At 46.4% G+C, this 12,500-nt stretch overlaps 1 protein-coding gene across 3 annotated transcripts in view; it reads left to right on the plus strand.

Annotated features, from left to right (window-relative positions):
- robo2 (roundabout, axon guidance receptor, homolog 2 (Drosophila)) overlaps window positions 1–12,500 on the plus strand; it is a 367,809-nt gene that overhangs the window by 277,913 nt on the left and 77,396 nt on the right. For 2 of the 3 annotated variants that reach the window (XM_063205086.1, XM_063205085.1), the window contains exons 10-15: window positions 2,185–2,390; window positions 4,602–4,683; window positions 5,067–5,232; window positions 5,631–5,797; window positions 7,976–8,097; window positions 11,316–11,547. In XM_063205086.1, the coding sequence (XP_063061156.1) occupies window positions 2,185–2,390; window positions 4,602–4,683; window positions 5,067–5,232; window positions 5,631–5,797; window positions 7,976–8,097; window positions 11,316–11,547 (975 nt within the window). The remainder of the gene's footprint in view (window positions 1–2,184; window positions 2,391–4,601; window positions 4,684–5,066; window positions 5,233–5,630; window positions 5,798–7,975; window positions 8,098–11,315; window positions 11,548–12,500) is intronic. The other variant, XM_063205087.1, reaches the window with a different exon arrangement.

Below are 12,500 nucleotides of genomic sequence, written 5' to 3' on the forward strand. Positions count from 1 at the left end.
TCACCTCTCCTCTCCTACCCCATCATCCCATCCTCTTGCGGTGGAAAATACATGTACCATAGACCTGGGGGAAGATCATGTAGCGTTGTGTCTACATGCCACAGAGCACGCCTAATAAGATGAGTTGGAAACCTCTCTCGAATACTGAACTCGTGACCACCTTCCAGCTACAGTAAATTAAAAAAAAACAAAGGGAGAGACAGAGAGAGAGACAGAAAGAGAGGAGAGAGAGAAAGGTGAAAAGAAGGATGTGTAGGGGGGAGAACGGGAGGTTAAGAGAGGAAGTCTCGGTTAATTAGAGCCCCAGGAGCGGTGTCATTAATCCACACCCTTAATTAATATGCACAGGACCGCTTAGCAGAAGAGAGAACAAGGGATGGAGAGAGATAGTGCGAAGGAGAGAAGGAAAAAAAGAGATGGATGGAGGGTTGCAGAAAATAAAGAAAAGGGAGGAAGAGATTGGTGCATTGAAAAAGAGCAAGGAAAAACAATGAGAGGTAATGAGAAAAGAAAGGAAGAATGAAAGTGTGTGTAAGAGAGAAAGAGAGAGTTCCTTTCATAGCGAAGGGTGTGAAGGATGATCCCTCTCTAACCCATTATTTCTATCCCCTTACTTGGCACTATTCACCAAAACAAGGCCACCCCTATTCACTATTCACTGTTCACTATGCCACCTCCTCAACACACCACTATTCTTCTCCATACTGTACGTCCACTCTCCCTCCCATTGTTGCCCAAGTACAGTACATTGAAAGAAGCCGCAACGGGCAAAGCTTTGAAAAGGCACTATGCTACTCATGAGCTTCCTGCCCAGAGACTACAGATGTAAATTAGCTTTCTAGCTAACTCTGGGTCTGAAACTATCTAACTAACTACCCCCGGCAAATAGGCCAATAAACTAACCTAAATCAGTGGTTTTCAACGTTTTTGAGCCAAGGCTCAACATGCCAAGGCACACCACCAATTGTGAACATTGATTGAAAATAAAGCCCTATTTCCACAGCACACCAGATGATCTCTCACGGCACTCTAGTGTTCCCCGGCACAGTGGTTGAAAAACACCGGCCGAAACTAAATTATCCTGAAGATGTTTTTTCGTGGACGCGTATTTGAAATATTGTGAGCTCCCGTCGTCTTCCACTTCCTTGCAACTCCTTAAAGCTGTTATACTGTAGCCAACGTCTCTTACCCACAATGCAGTTGGCCTGGGGTAGCAGCGGGACATCTGTGTCATGTTCATTAGTGCCCCTCAGGTGTGGGCTGTGGTCAGGCTGGCACAGCCGACCGCACTACGGCATCAGGAAGCGTTTTAGGTCATTCCCAATGCCCGGCCAATGGTAGAAGGGCTTTAACGGTGTCCTGCAGGCTGAACAGCCAATGGGAGTGCTCGGGGTTGGAAGGCGCACAGGAAGCCAGGCGGTGACGGGAAACTTCCGAGAGAGGGCAAGAGAGCTGGGGCCCAGCCACATCAGTGGGCTTGGAAAAGCAGAGCTCAGCTATTCTCATCCCATTTCCCAGAAAGCTCAGGGTAGTCATTCAGGCTGTGGTGTGGTCACAAGACTGGCAGTAAAAAAACAGTAAAAAAGAAAAAAAGAGAGAGAGAGAGAAGAGATGAAATGAAATGGTGTATTTAGTAAGGGCAATTACTGCAACACTCCACCCCTGTCCTCATTGCCCACACTAACCCCCATCCCAGCATACCTTATAAGTTCTGGGGTGCATTTCTCGATGCCATGGATGCTAACTACCGTTAGCTACTTTGTTGTTTGCAATGCAATTTCCCATTGGCAACTACCCAAGATGCTAACTGCTAACAGCTATGCTTTCGAGAAATGCACCCCTGTTCTATTAGGACTTCCCTAAACTTCAGGCTTATTCCCTCACATTTTCTTCTCCTTTGATTTATCTTTATGACAAAGACAATATCGAATCCTCCCCAGCCATCAAAAGTCACTCATGATGTTTTGGCTACACCGTTAACGTTTATGGTGATGTTTATTCTTCCAAGAGAGGAGAGTAATCTACTCTATCACAGTATTTTACCTTTTTGCGACAATTCTGCGTCTTTTTCACGTGTTTGCTAACTATTCACCTTCTCTCTCTCTTTCTCTCTCTCTTTCTTTCTCTCTCTCTCGCTCTCTATACGCTTCTCTTTCCTCTCTCCATCTCTCTTCCCCTCCACAGTCCTGACGGACAGGCCCCCACCCATCATCCGGCAGGGTCCGGCCAACCAGACGCTGGGCGTGGACACCGTGGCGCTGCTCAAGTGCCAGGCGTCGGGGGACCCCATCCCCAACATCAGCTGGCTGAAGGACGGGGTGAGCCTGCTGGGGAAGGACCCGCGCATGTCCCTGCAGGAGCTGGGCAGCCTCCAGATCAAGAACATCCGGGTAAGACAAGTCTATACCAAATCAACAACCCATCCTGTGTGTGTGTATGAGTGTATGTGTGTGCGTATGTGTGTGCGTGTGCGTTCGTGCGTGTGTGTGCTTGTCTTGGTACAGATCAAGAGCATCCGGGTAAGACTAAAGACAATGGCATCCCCCAGAGAGGTATTGTAGTATAGACAAGGACACACATTGATCACATTGTGTGTGTGTGTGTGTTTGTGTATGTGTGTGTGTATGTGTGTGTGTGTGTGTGTGTGTGTGTGTGTGTGTGTGTGTGTGTGTGTGTGTGTGTGTGTGTGTGTCTGTGTGTGTCTGTGTGTGTCTGTGTGTGTGTGTGTGTGTCTGTGTGTGTGTATGTGTGCAAATGTTTTTATCTTTCTTTCACTCTTTTTTGTTTTAAACACACTGAAAATGACGCAACCTCTTATTATATAACATGTTTATGCTTTTTTGTACTTTCAGTCTCTGTATCGTTTTTTTTTCTTTCTGTGTGTTGGGTTATATACATGTGTGGAAATGCAGTGTGTGTTTGGGTACCTACGCGTCAGTGTCGCCAGCCTAAGTGTGATATATACCCTAAAGAGAATTCAATCAGAGATCGGTTAGACCTAACGCACGGAGACACATGGAATCATAACGCATTAAGGAGATGAATGGGAAATATTGATCTCCGCAAATTGTGTGATGCCATCACTTAGTGACACAGGATGGCTGACAGGACGCAGCTGGGAAGCCCTGGATCGCCTCCAACACAGCAACACACACACACACACACACAGACACACACACACACACACACACACACACACACACACACACACACACGCACAATCAAGGCATATTGAATTTAAAATACCCCACACCCGCTTCTCTTCTCCGTGGGGCCCCCTCAGTAGAATATCCATTATACGTGACAAAGCTGCCGACCGGTGACATTTTATTTAATAAATCTGAGACGGGGCCCGGGCGCTGAAAGGCAACAAAACAGCACAGGGAAAGTTTCCATCGGTAGAGAGAGACAGAAGAGAGAGAGAAAGAGGTAGGAAGAGAGAAAGTGAGAGGGAGCGGATGAGAGAGAGAGACAGAGACAGAGAGAGACAGCGAGAGGTAGGGATAGAGAGATAGAGGGATAGAGGGGTTAAAGGATAGGCATAGAGAAATGGAGGGAAGGGGAGAGAAAGAGAGAGAACCAAAGAGATATGAATATAGAAAGGTAGAAAGAGAAAGGCAGAGACGGGCCAACTGTCATCAGTCCAGAAGCGACCCTGGCGGGGCCATTGCTAAATGAATTAGTGCGGCAGTTTATTATTGCGGTCTGGTTGGTTGCTTTGGTTGCTGTGGTAGCCTCTCCACGCCTACTCAGAACACACAAACACACGCACACACATGCACACACACACACACACACACACACACACACACACACACACACACACACACACACACACACACACACACACACACACACACACACACACACACACACACACACACACACACGCACACTACTAGTCACTCACCTGTAATACATTATTACTGCAGTAGGGGACCTTTTGTGTTGTTTCTCAACCGTAATGCGTTTTTCCCCTTCAACTACTTCATTTTCTTCACTTGCACAAGTTTTCTTTTCTTTTTTTTCACCGCTCTTCATTACTGGAGGCATAACAAATAAATTAGAGCCACTTGTTATAGGTTTGCTTGTAAATTGCATTTTGGTTCCTTCTCATTTATCTGAAATGCCCCAGTAGCTTCCGCTGCGCTGAGGTGCCGTACCAAGCCTCTAACCCACAGCGACCCAAATCACATAACGGTGCTCAAAGCGAACGCGCGAGCAGAATACAAATGAAACCGCTTGGATGCAGGTGTGTGTGTGTGTGTGTATGCGTGCGTGAGTGCGTGCGTGCATGCGTGTGTGTGTGTGCGCGCGCGTGTGTGGGTGTCTCTGTGTGTGCTTTCCTCGATTTATGCTTTCTTGTGTGCGTGAATGCGTACATGTGGGTGTGCTTGGGTGGAGTAATTTGTCTTGGGTCTGTTGTGGAAACTTTAAACTAGTTTTCTCTTTGGCCGTTGTTTCAGAATTCAAATATTGTAATCTTATTCGCCATGTTAGCTTGAATGTTACTTGTTGTAATATCCTTGTCAGTACATTGTCATAATCTTGTATTGTTTTTCGACAAGCAACTTATTCAGTTTCTCTCTGTGTTCCTCCAGCTGTCAGACTCTGGCATTTATACGTGTGTGGCGGCCAGCTCCAGTGGAGAGACATCATGGAGTGCTTTCCTTGAAGTCAAAGGTAAATCAGATCACATTACGATATGTTTTTGGCACACAGTAAACCATTTAGTGCTAGTAATTACACAAATCCTTTTGTTTTGAATTAACTCACTGGAAACTGGATACTGTGAAGTCATCACAAACCGAGAACAACAGTGCCTTCAAAAGAGACAGAATGGTTTACTGTGTTCACCATGTTGATAGCCAAGTAACATAGTGTAACATAAATATCACAGATAGTTATGATTGCATGATATGGGTCAAAAGAGCTGAGTTTGCAAGCCTACAACTACCATGAATCTTCAATCTGCAAGTCTTGAATGGTTAAATATACTGAATGAATAAGAGGATTCACAGACACACACAACAGAGTATTTCATTCACATCCTGCTTGTTTCACAGAAGGCGGAGGGCAACTGGTTGTCAAGAACCAGGATGAGAACGAGCTGCCGGGCCCGCCGTCCAAGCCCCAGGTCACGGACGTCACCAAGAACAGCGTGTCCCTGTCCTGGCAGCCTGGTCTGGCTGGGGGGTCTCCGGTGTCATCCTACGTCATTGAGGCCTTCAGGTTGGTACCGCAATGAGTATGTTTAGTAAAAAAGCCGCACTCTCGGGTGTATTCTTGCAGTTTTAATCTACTGGGTTAGCATGACAGACAGACGTTTCGGCCTAAGCCTTCTTCAGCGTCTTTACCCCTTGTGAGTGGACATGACTGTGGAAGTGATGGCGATAAGTGGTCAGACATGATAATTTCATGAATTCATTAATCAAATGCATGATAAAATATGACGTTATTCCATGAATATTTTAAGGATGGCATTAATCTTCAAGCTTTGAAAGGAAAGTTTTACATAATGATCGAGATGATGAATCTTTACACCTGGCTCACTGCACCTGTGGTTCTCTTGCTAATTCAATGTTATATTCTATTATATTAACAAATTGTGCTGTATGCTAATGTTTTAGCCAATCGGTGAGCAACAGCTGGCAGACGGTGGCCGACCATGTGAAGACGACCCAGTTCACGGTGAAGAGCCTGAGGCCCAACACCATCTATCTCTTCATGGTGCGCGCCGTCAATAACTTTGGCCTGAGCGACCCCAGTCCCATGTCGGAACCCGTTCGCACACAAGGTACTGCATATCCATCTGCAATGCTTGCCTTTACTTGCAAACCTGTTCTTTTTCGTTCGAGTTACTTGTCATCTCTATGGCATCCACTCATTGGCTGATGACCTCGTCAGCCGATGAGTGACTCCCATAGAGATGACTGGTTCATCTCACTCGAAGAACCGCAGACTTATACTAGTCCTATTGTTTTGTATTGTGGTATGGAAATTTCATCATTCTGTTGCTGATAATTATCTAAGTACACTGTGCTCCATTGTGATGCGTGTCAAGTAAATTAACTGTATGAAGAGAAGAGGACACACTCTTTAGACTTTTAGACATTTTTATTTTAAGATGCTGTAGCAGTAGCCTTTTCTGCTGCTAAAACACCTGAAAATAAGTGTTTCCGAAAGAAGAAGTCTGTTGATGATGGTACAATTTTAGGACCTTCATACAGTAGCCTATGGACACCTACATTGTGTGAATATATAGTAAATTGGTAAAAAAAATAAACCAATAGAGTCAGCTAAGCATAATTATTACCACGGAAGGATTTGGTTCTTTATCTTTCTCAAAATATTAATTCTCATTAAATCAATGATTGGATCTTTTTTACGAGCCCACAGTAAAAGTTTTATCACTATTTTATATAGTAACTGCCTCCTCAAGCCAGGCTGAAACGTGCTGATGATCAGTGCTGGGTCACAAAATCAGATCACGGATCTCTGCATAGCTGCAGCAGCATCGCACGTCAGATACTGTAGGAAGCAAGCAGCCAGAAGAGCCTAAGGGCCAATAGCCGATAGCCTCTCATCAAGACCATCTGACGTGGAATCATGTCAAGCAAATCACGGCTACTTTTGGAAGCCCGTAACCGCGTTAGTGCCAACCACGCTATGTTAATGTGCTTAACCAGGGGAGCGAGGATGTGCTCCGGCCCTCTGACAGGATTCGATTAAATCGCCTCTCTGCCCTCCCTTTTTCCCCGGACCGCGTCCTCGCTTATTGAGTTTCTCTAATGATCCTCGGTGCCTTTCGATGCCCCCCTTTTGCAACCTTTGGCGCCCTCAATACACCTCCCGCCTCGTATTAAACAAAATCCAGGGCTAAGAACACCAACCGGCAACCTAAGATGGTGGACAGTGATGGAGTCCGTTCTAATCGCTTCTGTGTCTCTCTAATCTACTGGTGGAGGCCGGGCGCTGACGTGCGTGGATGCTTATTGGCAGTGGCGGCTCGCCCCCGAGATGGATGGCTTTTTCAGCATCTTCACAAATGCATTTGCGATGCATCCTCTCCCTCCACCAACACCATCCACCACCACCACTACTGTCTCAGTGCACTCAGTGATTCATGACATGCTCCCCCCAAATCATTTTTTTCCACTGTGGTGGTTCGCTCCAAATGGCTTTTTCCCTCCTTTTTTCTGACTGAAAACCACCACCCACCCAACGCCAACCATCGTCCACCACAATCCCCCCGAGAGAGATCTCACCATCAGATATCCTAGCTGAAAGATAAGGCCATGCTTTATCTTGTTACTCTTCCCTTTACTTTTTCCTTCCCCTTGGCTGGCAAGTGAACACAGGGAACTTTGGAGGATGGAGGAGGTGGTGTAGTAGGTAGGGTGGGAATTGGTCAAAGGAAAATAGCTGCTATCACTCATGGTCAAAGACGTGTCTGTCCCCGAAGCTCGTTTCAGATGTGCTTGTGTCCTTGCGGCTTTTTAGCTTTACCTCTAGCGGGTCGGTGTACCAAAGGGGGGCGGCTCTGGTTCGTTGTATGTTTTACTTAAATCCTATCCGATTGCCTTTGTGGGCTTAGGCTTTGGCTATTTAACTGTTATGGAAACACTGAAGTGTTTGAAGTTTGGATTTATGTGGGCTGTAATGTGATAAGTACTCTGAAAGCCTTTCAGTAAACGAAAAAAAAATTCAAAGTCCTGCCCCATGTTGGGTTTTTGTGGTTTACGAAGGCTTCCGCTGAGCTATTCAAACATGATCTTTAATCCACTAAATCATGTTCGCTGATGCTGAGCCGATTTGAAAAGAATAGACTCTCGCTGAAGATTAGACCCTGGAGTATGTCTTGATTTCATAAATCAACAAATGAATGTTGATGTTCATTTATTTTCTCTCTCTCTCTCTGTGCATCTTTGTTGTTTGTCTCTCGTTTTGATTCTTCTCTGTTCCATCTCCTCAGACATTAGTCCACCATCCCAGGGTGTTGACCATCGACACGTCCAGAAGGAACTGGGTGAGGTCATTGTGCGGCTCCACAACCCAGAAGTCCTTAGCCCCACCACCATACAGGTCACATGGACGGTAAGTTGCGCTCTGATTGGTCAACGTCTGGTGTCAATCAAAACCACTGGCAAAAAACATGTCAATAAGCTGTTGCACTAACAGCTGCCTTTTGTAATGTTCATAACAGGAAATTCCAGATCACAGAACCTCCTGCTACCCTTCATATTGAAACTATTATTTGTCTGCATTCCCTGTTTTATTTCATTTTTCCCACCAGAGAGGCTTTGAACCGGAGAATGTTGACAAATTGATTGCTTCAATTTGGAGTTAGTTGTTTAACACGTCCCTTCCATCCGCTAGTATTTAATGCTCCATCTAAGGCAGCCGCAATGTGGGGAGCGGGGTGTGTTTGGGGGGGCTTTTTGATTTATCGCTTGTGCTGACTCGTGATGCAGGGACATCAAACATGGAAACCTGCACTGCACTGCATCGCTGGGAGACGTGTCTGTCAGCACTGTCGTACATCAAGATAGCGCAGCAGACATATGGCGCTTTTATCAGGCCCCTATTGCCGAAATGAGAAATCAAGATGGATACCCAACAGACAAAATGCAGAGATGATAATTAATTGGGACTCGGTGAAGATCAACACCCACTTGGTTTTTATATTCAGAGTTTAGCATCCTCCCCCATCAGACAGACAGACACACAGGCAGACACACACTCATTTGCACACACACACACACGTCTGAGGAACACCCCACACACACATGCATGCCATCTCTTGGCATGTTTTTTGCTTCCCCATCTTGACAACGCTTTATAATGATCCCTCCCCCCCCTTTCATACCCACAAACGCACTCACAAACACACACACACGCACGCGCACGCACGCACGCACGCACACACACACACACACACACACACACACACACACACACACACACACACACACACACACTCACTCGTGTACCCTCCTCACACCCCGAAAAGCTGTGTGTCTGTCTCACCATACGGATGGACAGGTGCCACTGCAACACTGTTTTTATTCATTGGCACTCAGCGCCAGGCAGACAGACACCGCCTCCCCTCACAACAAAAGACTTCAATGTTGTCTTTTCAGTCCAGCTCAACACCCAGAAAATCCATACAGTACAGAGAGAGGGGGGGGGTTAAATAATTAAGTGAAGAGAGAAAGAGAGATATTCAGAGAGATGGAGTAGATGAAAGAGAGATGGAGAGACAGACAGACAGAACTGGAGAGAAAGAGACAGAGAGAGAGAGAGTGAGAGAGAGAGAGAAAGAGACAGAGAGAAAGAGACAGAGAGAGAGCGAAATAGAGATAGAGATAGAGAGAGAGAGCATCCCTGCAGCGTTTGGTGAGTCCTATTAAGTGTGTCCAGTGTCCTGTCTTTGCTGTAGGGTAAATGGCCAGCATTATCAGTCGCCCGAGAGTTACAGTCTCCCTCCCTCCACTCAAGTGGCACCAAAATGGGGGCTCTGTCAGGGACCAACAATAGTTGGTTGCCATAGCACTGCATTTACGTGTTCTGCTTTAATCAAGACACAGAAAAGGGGAGAAGAGAAGCTAGCTGGCCCAGGCTTCTATTCTGACATTAGTTTAAAAAATAAAAAAACGAGTGCCGGGAAGTTTTTTTGTTCTTTTTCTTTCATTCTTTTTTTTTTTGAAAGACGAGTGCTTGGATTTTTTTCTACTTTTTCTTTCATTTTTTTATTAAGCTGTGCCCTCCCTGACCGTTGCTAATGAAAGTTAAAACAGGGATGAGGGGAGGCCATGGCTCTGATTCACTCTAGACAGAGGTCTGGAGAAAAATACAGCCACTTAATAGCCCCTACTCAGAAAGCTCCTCTCTCTTCTCTACAGCTCTCCTCCCCTCTCTTTTTCCCTCTCTTTTCATCTAACCTCTTTACTCTCTCCTCTCCTCTCCTCTCCTCTCCTCTCCTCTCCTCTCCTCTCCTCTCGCTCTCCTCTCCTCTCCTCTCGCTCTCCTCTCTAAATATTGCCTTGTCTCTCCTCTCCTCTCCTCTCATCTCCTCCTCTCCACTTATTGTATAGGCTATTGTCTCCTCTCCTCGAATCTCTACTCTCCTTTCCTCACTTCTCCTCTCATTTTTTCTCCATTCCTCTAATTTTCTCTCATCTCTTCTCCGTTTCCCCCTTTCCCAGTCCCACCTTTTTTCCTCCCTCTCTTTTTCTTTTTCTTCTTCTTTATCTTTATCTTTCTCTTTTCTCTCTCTCTCTCTCTCCCTCTCTCTCTCTCTCTCTCTCTCTCTCTCTCTCTCTCTCTCTCTTAACTGTTAACAAGCCATTAGCCAGAGTGATGCCGCCTCCTCCACTCCCCTGCTGCAGTGTAAATTCAGCTCTTCTTGTGCAGGGGGTTCTCTAGCTGGCCTGTGCTCTTGCTGAGTTGCACACGACTTGCATATGAGTCACCTAGGAGATCACAGTGCAATGAAGTGTACGTGCATAGCACACACACACACACACACACACACACACAAGCATTCCACACATGCCCATTACAGTAACACACAGAGACGCAGACATGCACGCGCGCACACATACACACACACGCACACATGCATGCACGCACATGCACATGCACATGCATATGTGTTTGTGTGTGTGTGCGTGCATGCGTGCGTGCGTCAGTGAGTTTTGCAAGTGTAGTGTGTGCTTTCGTGGGCCGAGTGTGAGTCGTGAAGGCAGGAAGGGAGGGAATGGGTGTGTAATGCAGCATGGCTGTGGGCTCCCGGCTGCTAATTGCGCTAGGTGTGTCAGCGGCAGGTGATGGAGAGGCCGTTAAAGACAGCACTATTGCAGCCTCCAGGAGGCCACAGAGCTACTCTCAGGGAAAGGGAGGGAAATAAGTCGGCTACACAGACAGCACTGCTGCTCCACTTCTGCCCTGCAGCGGAATTAAGGAGTCGTCCAATGGCAAACCAGGGGTCCTCAACCGACAGCCAATGAGGAGAGGACGTGCTTTGAGTATAGGTGGCAACAAAATTGCTGAGACTTCGGGGAATTACATTTTATCATACAGTATCATATATCGTATAGTAGTATATTGTTTCACAATATCATATATAGTATGCCATTGTTTTGTATTGTATTGTATTTTAATGTATTGTAATGTATTGTATTGTATTGCATTGTACTGTTTTGTATTGTAAAATGGCCAAATCAAAGCTGGACTTCTACCTGTAACATATAAATGAAGACTCGTAATGAATATCCTGAAATCTTTTTTTGTCCGTGTTGCGTCTTCTGCAGGTGGACCGCCAGTCACAGTACATCCAGGGCTACCGAATTCTGTACAGGCAGACGTCGGGACTGTCCTCCCCGGGGCCTTGGCAGAGCCAGGATGTGAAGGTCCCCTCGGAGCGCAGCGTGGTGCTGGCCCAGCTCAGGAAGGGGATCGTCTACGAGATCAAAGTCCGGCCCTACTTCAACGAGTTCCAGGGCATGGACAGCGAATCCAGGACGGCGCGCACCACAGAAGAAGGTACAGTAAAGCATCCTGGGAAAAACACTACCGTAGAGACAAGAGATGTTTCTCAAAGTGCCGTGTTCTAGCCTTGCTAGGACGACTAGCGCCCATTTTTCGGCACATTTCACCCAAGAGTGTCCAATAACTAGCTAATATTTGGATACACTTGGCACAAATGGGAGTTTCTCGTCCTAGCAATCCTAGGACACTTCACTTTGAGAAATACCCAAGAACACGCGTTGATCAAAAATCACAAGGCGTCTCCAACGTTTAGGTAGCCTATTGGTGTGTGTGTGTGTGTGTGTGTGTGTGTGTGTGTGTGTGTGTGTGTGTGTGTGTGTGTGTGTGTGTGTGTGTGTGTGTGTGTGTGTGTGTGTGTGTGTGTGCGTGTGCGTGTGCGTGTGTGCGTGTCTGTGTCTGTGTCTGTGTCTGTGTGTGTGTGTGTGTGTGTGTGTGTCTGTGTGTGTCTGTGTCTGTGTCTGTGTCTGTGTCTGTGTGCACGTGCATGCTTGCGTGTATATCTGGGCATGTGTGTGTGCCTGTATTTGTCTTTCTGTGTTTCTGTTTTGACTGTTTTGTGCCAGCAGACACATATTTATGTGTGTTTTGGCTGTAATACATCTCACCTGGACAGCTATACAGGCACATGAAATATTGCCATGTCAGGACTATAGCTCCTGTTACATTGTCACTACTGCCTGGTGCGCTGTGTGTAGCGCCTTGTTATCGCTCCTATTGTTATTTTTGTTTTTGTGTTTGTGTTTGTATGGGGAGCCAAATGTGCTGACTGCTGTGTACCACGAGCAGTGCCAAGCACTTCTTTTAGCTATTTCTGTCACTGTGTGCCTGTGCAACCCTGGCTGCCACCCTACTCACCTTCAGGGCATGGGGGTACACACAGGCTTACCCACATACACACGCGCACATACACACATACACACACACACATACACACAGACGCGTAAGCG

This window comes from Engraulis encrasicolus, chromosome 8, assembly GCF_034702125.1.
Source record: "Engraulis encrasicolus isolate BLACKSEA-1 chromosome 8, IST_EnEncr_1.0, whole genome shotgun sequence".
In the NCBI taxonomy this organism is placed as follows: domain Eukaryota; kingdom Metazoa; phylum Chordata; class Actinopteri; order Clupeiformes; family Engraulidae; genus Engraulis; species Engraulis encrasicolus.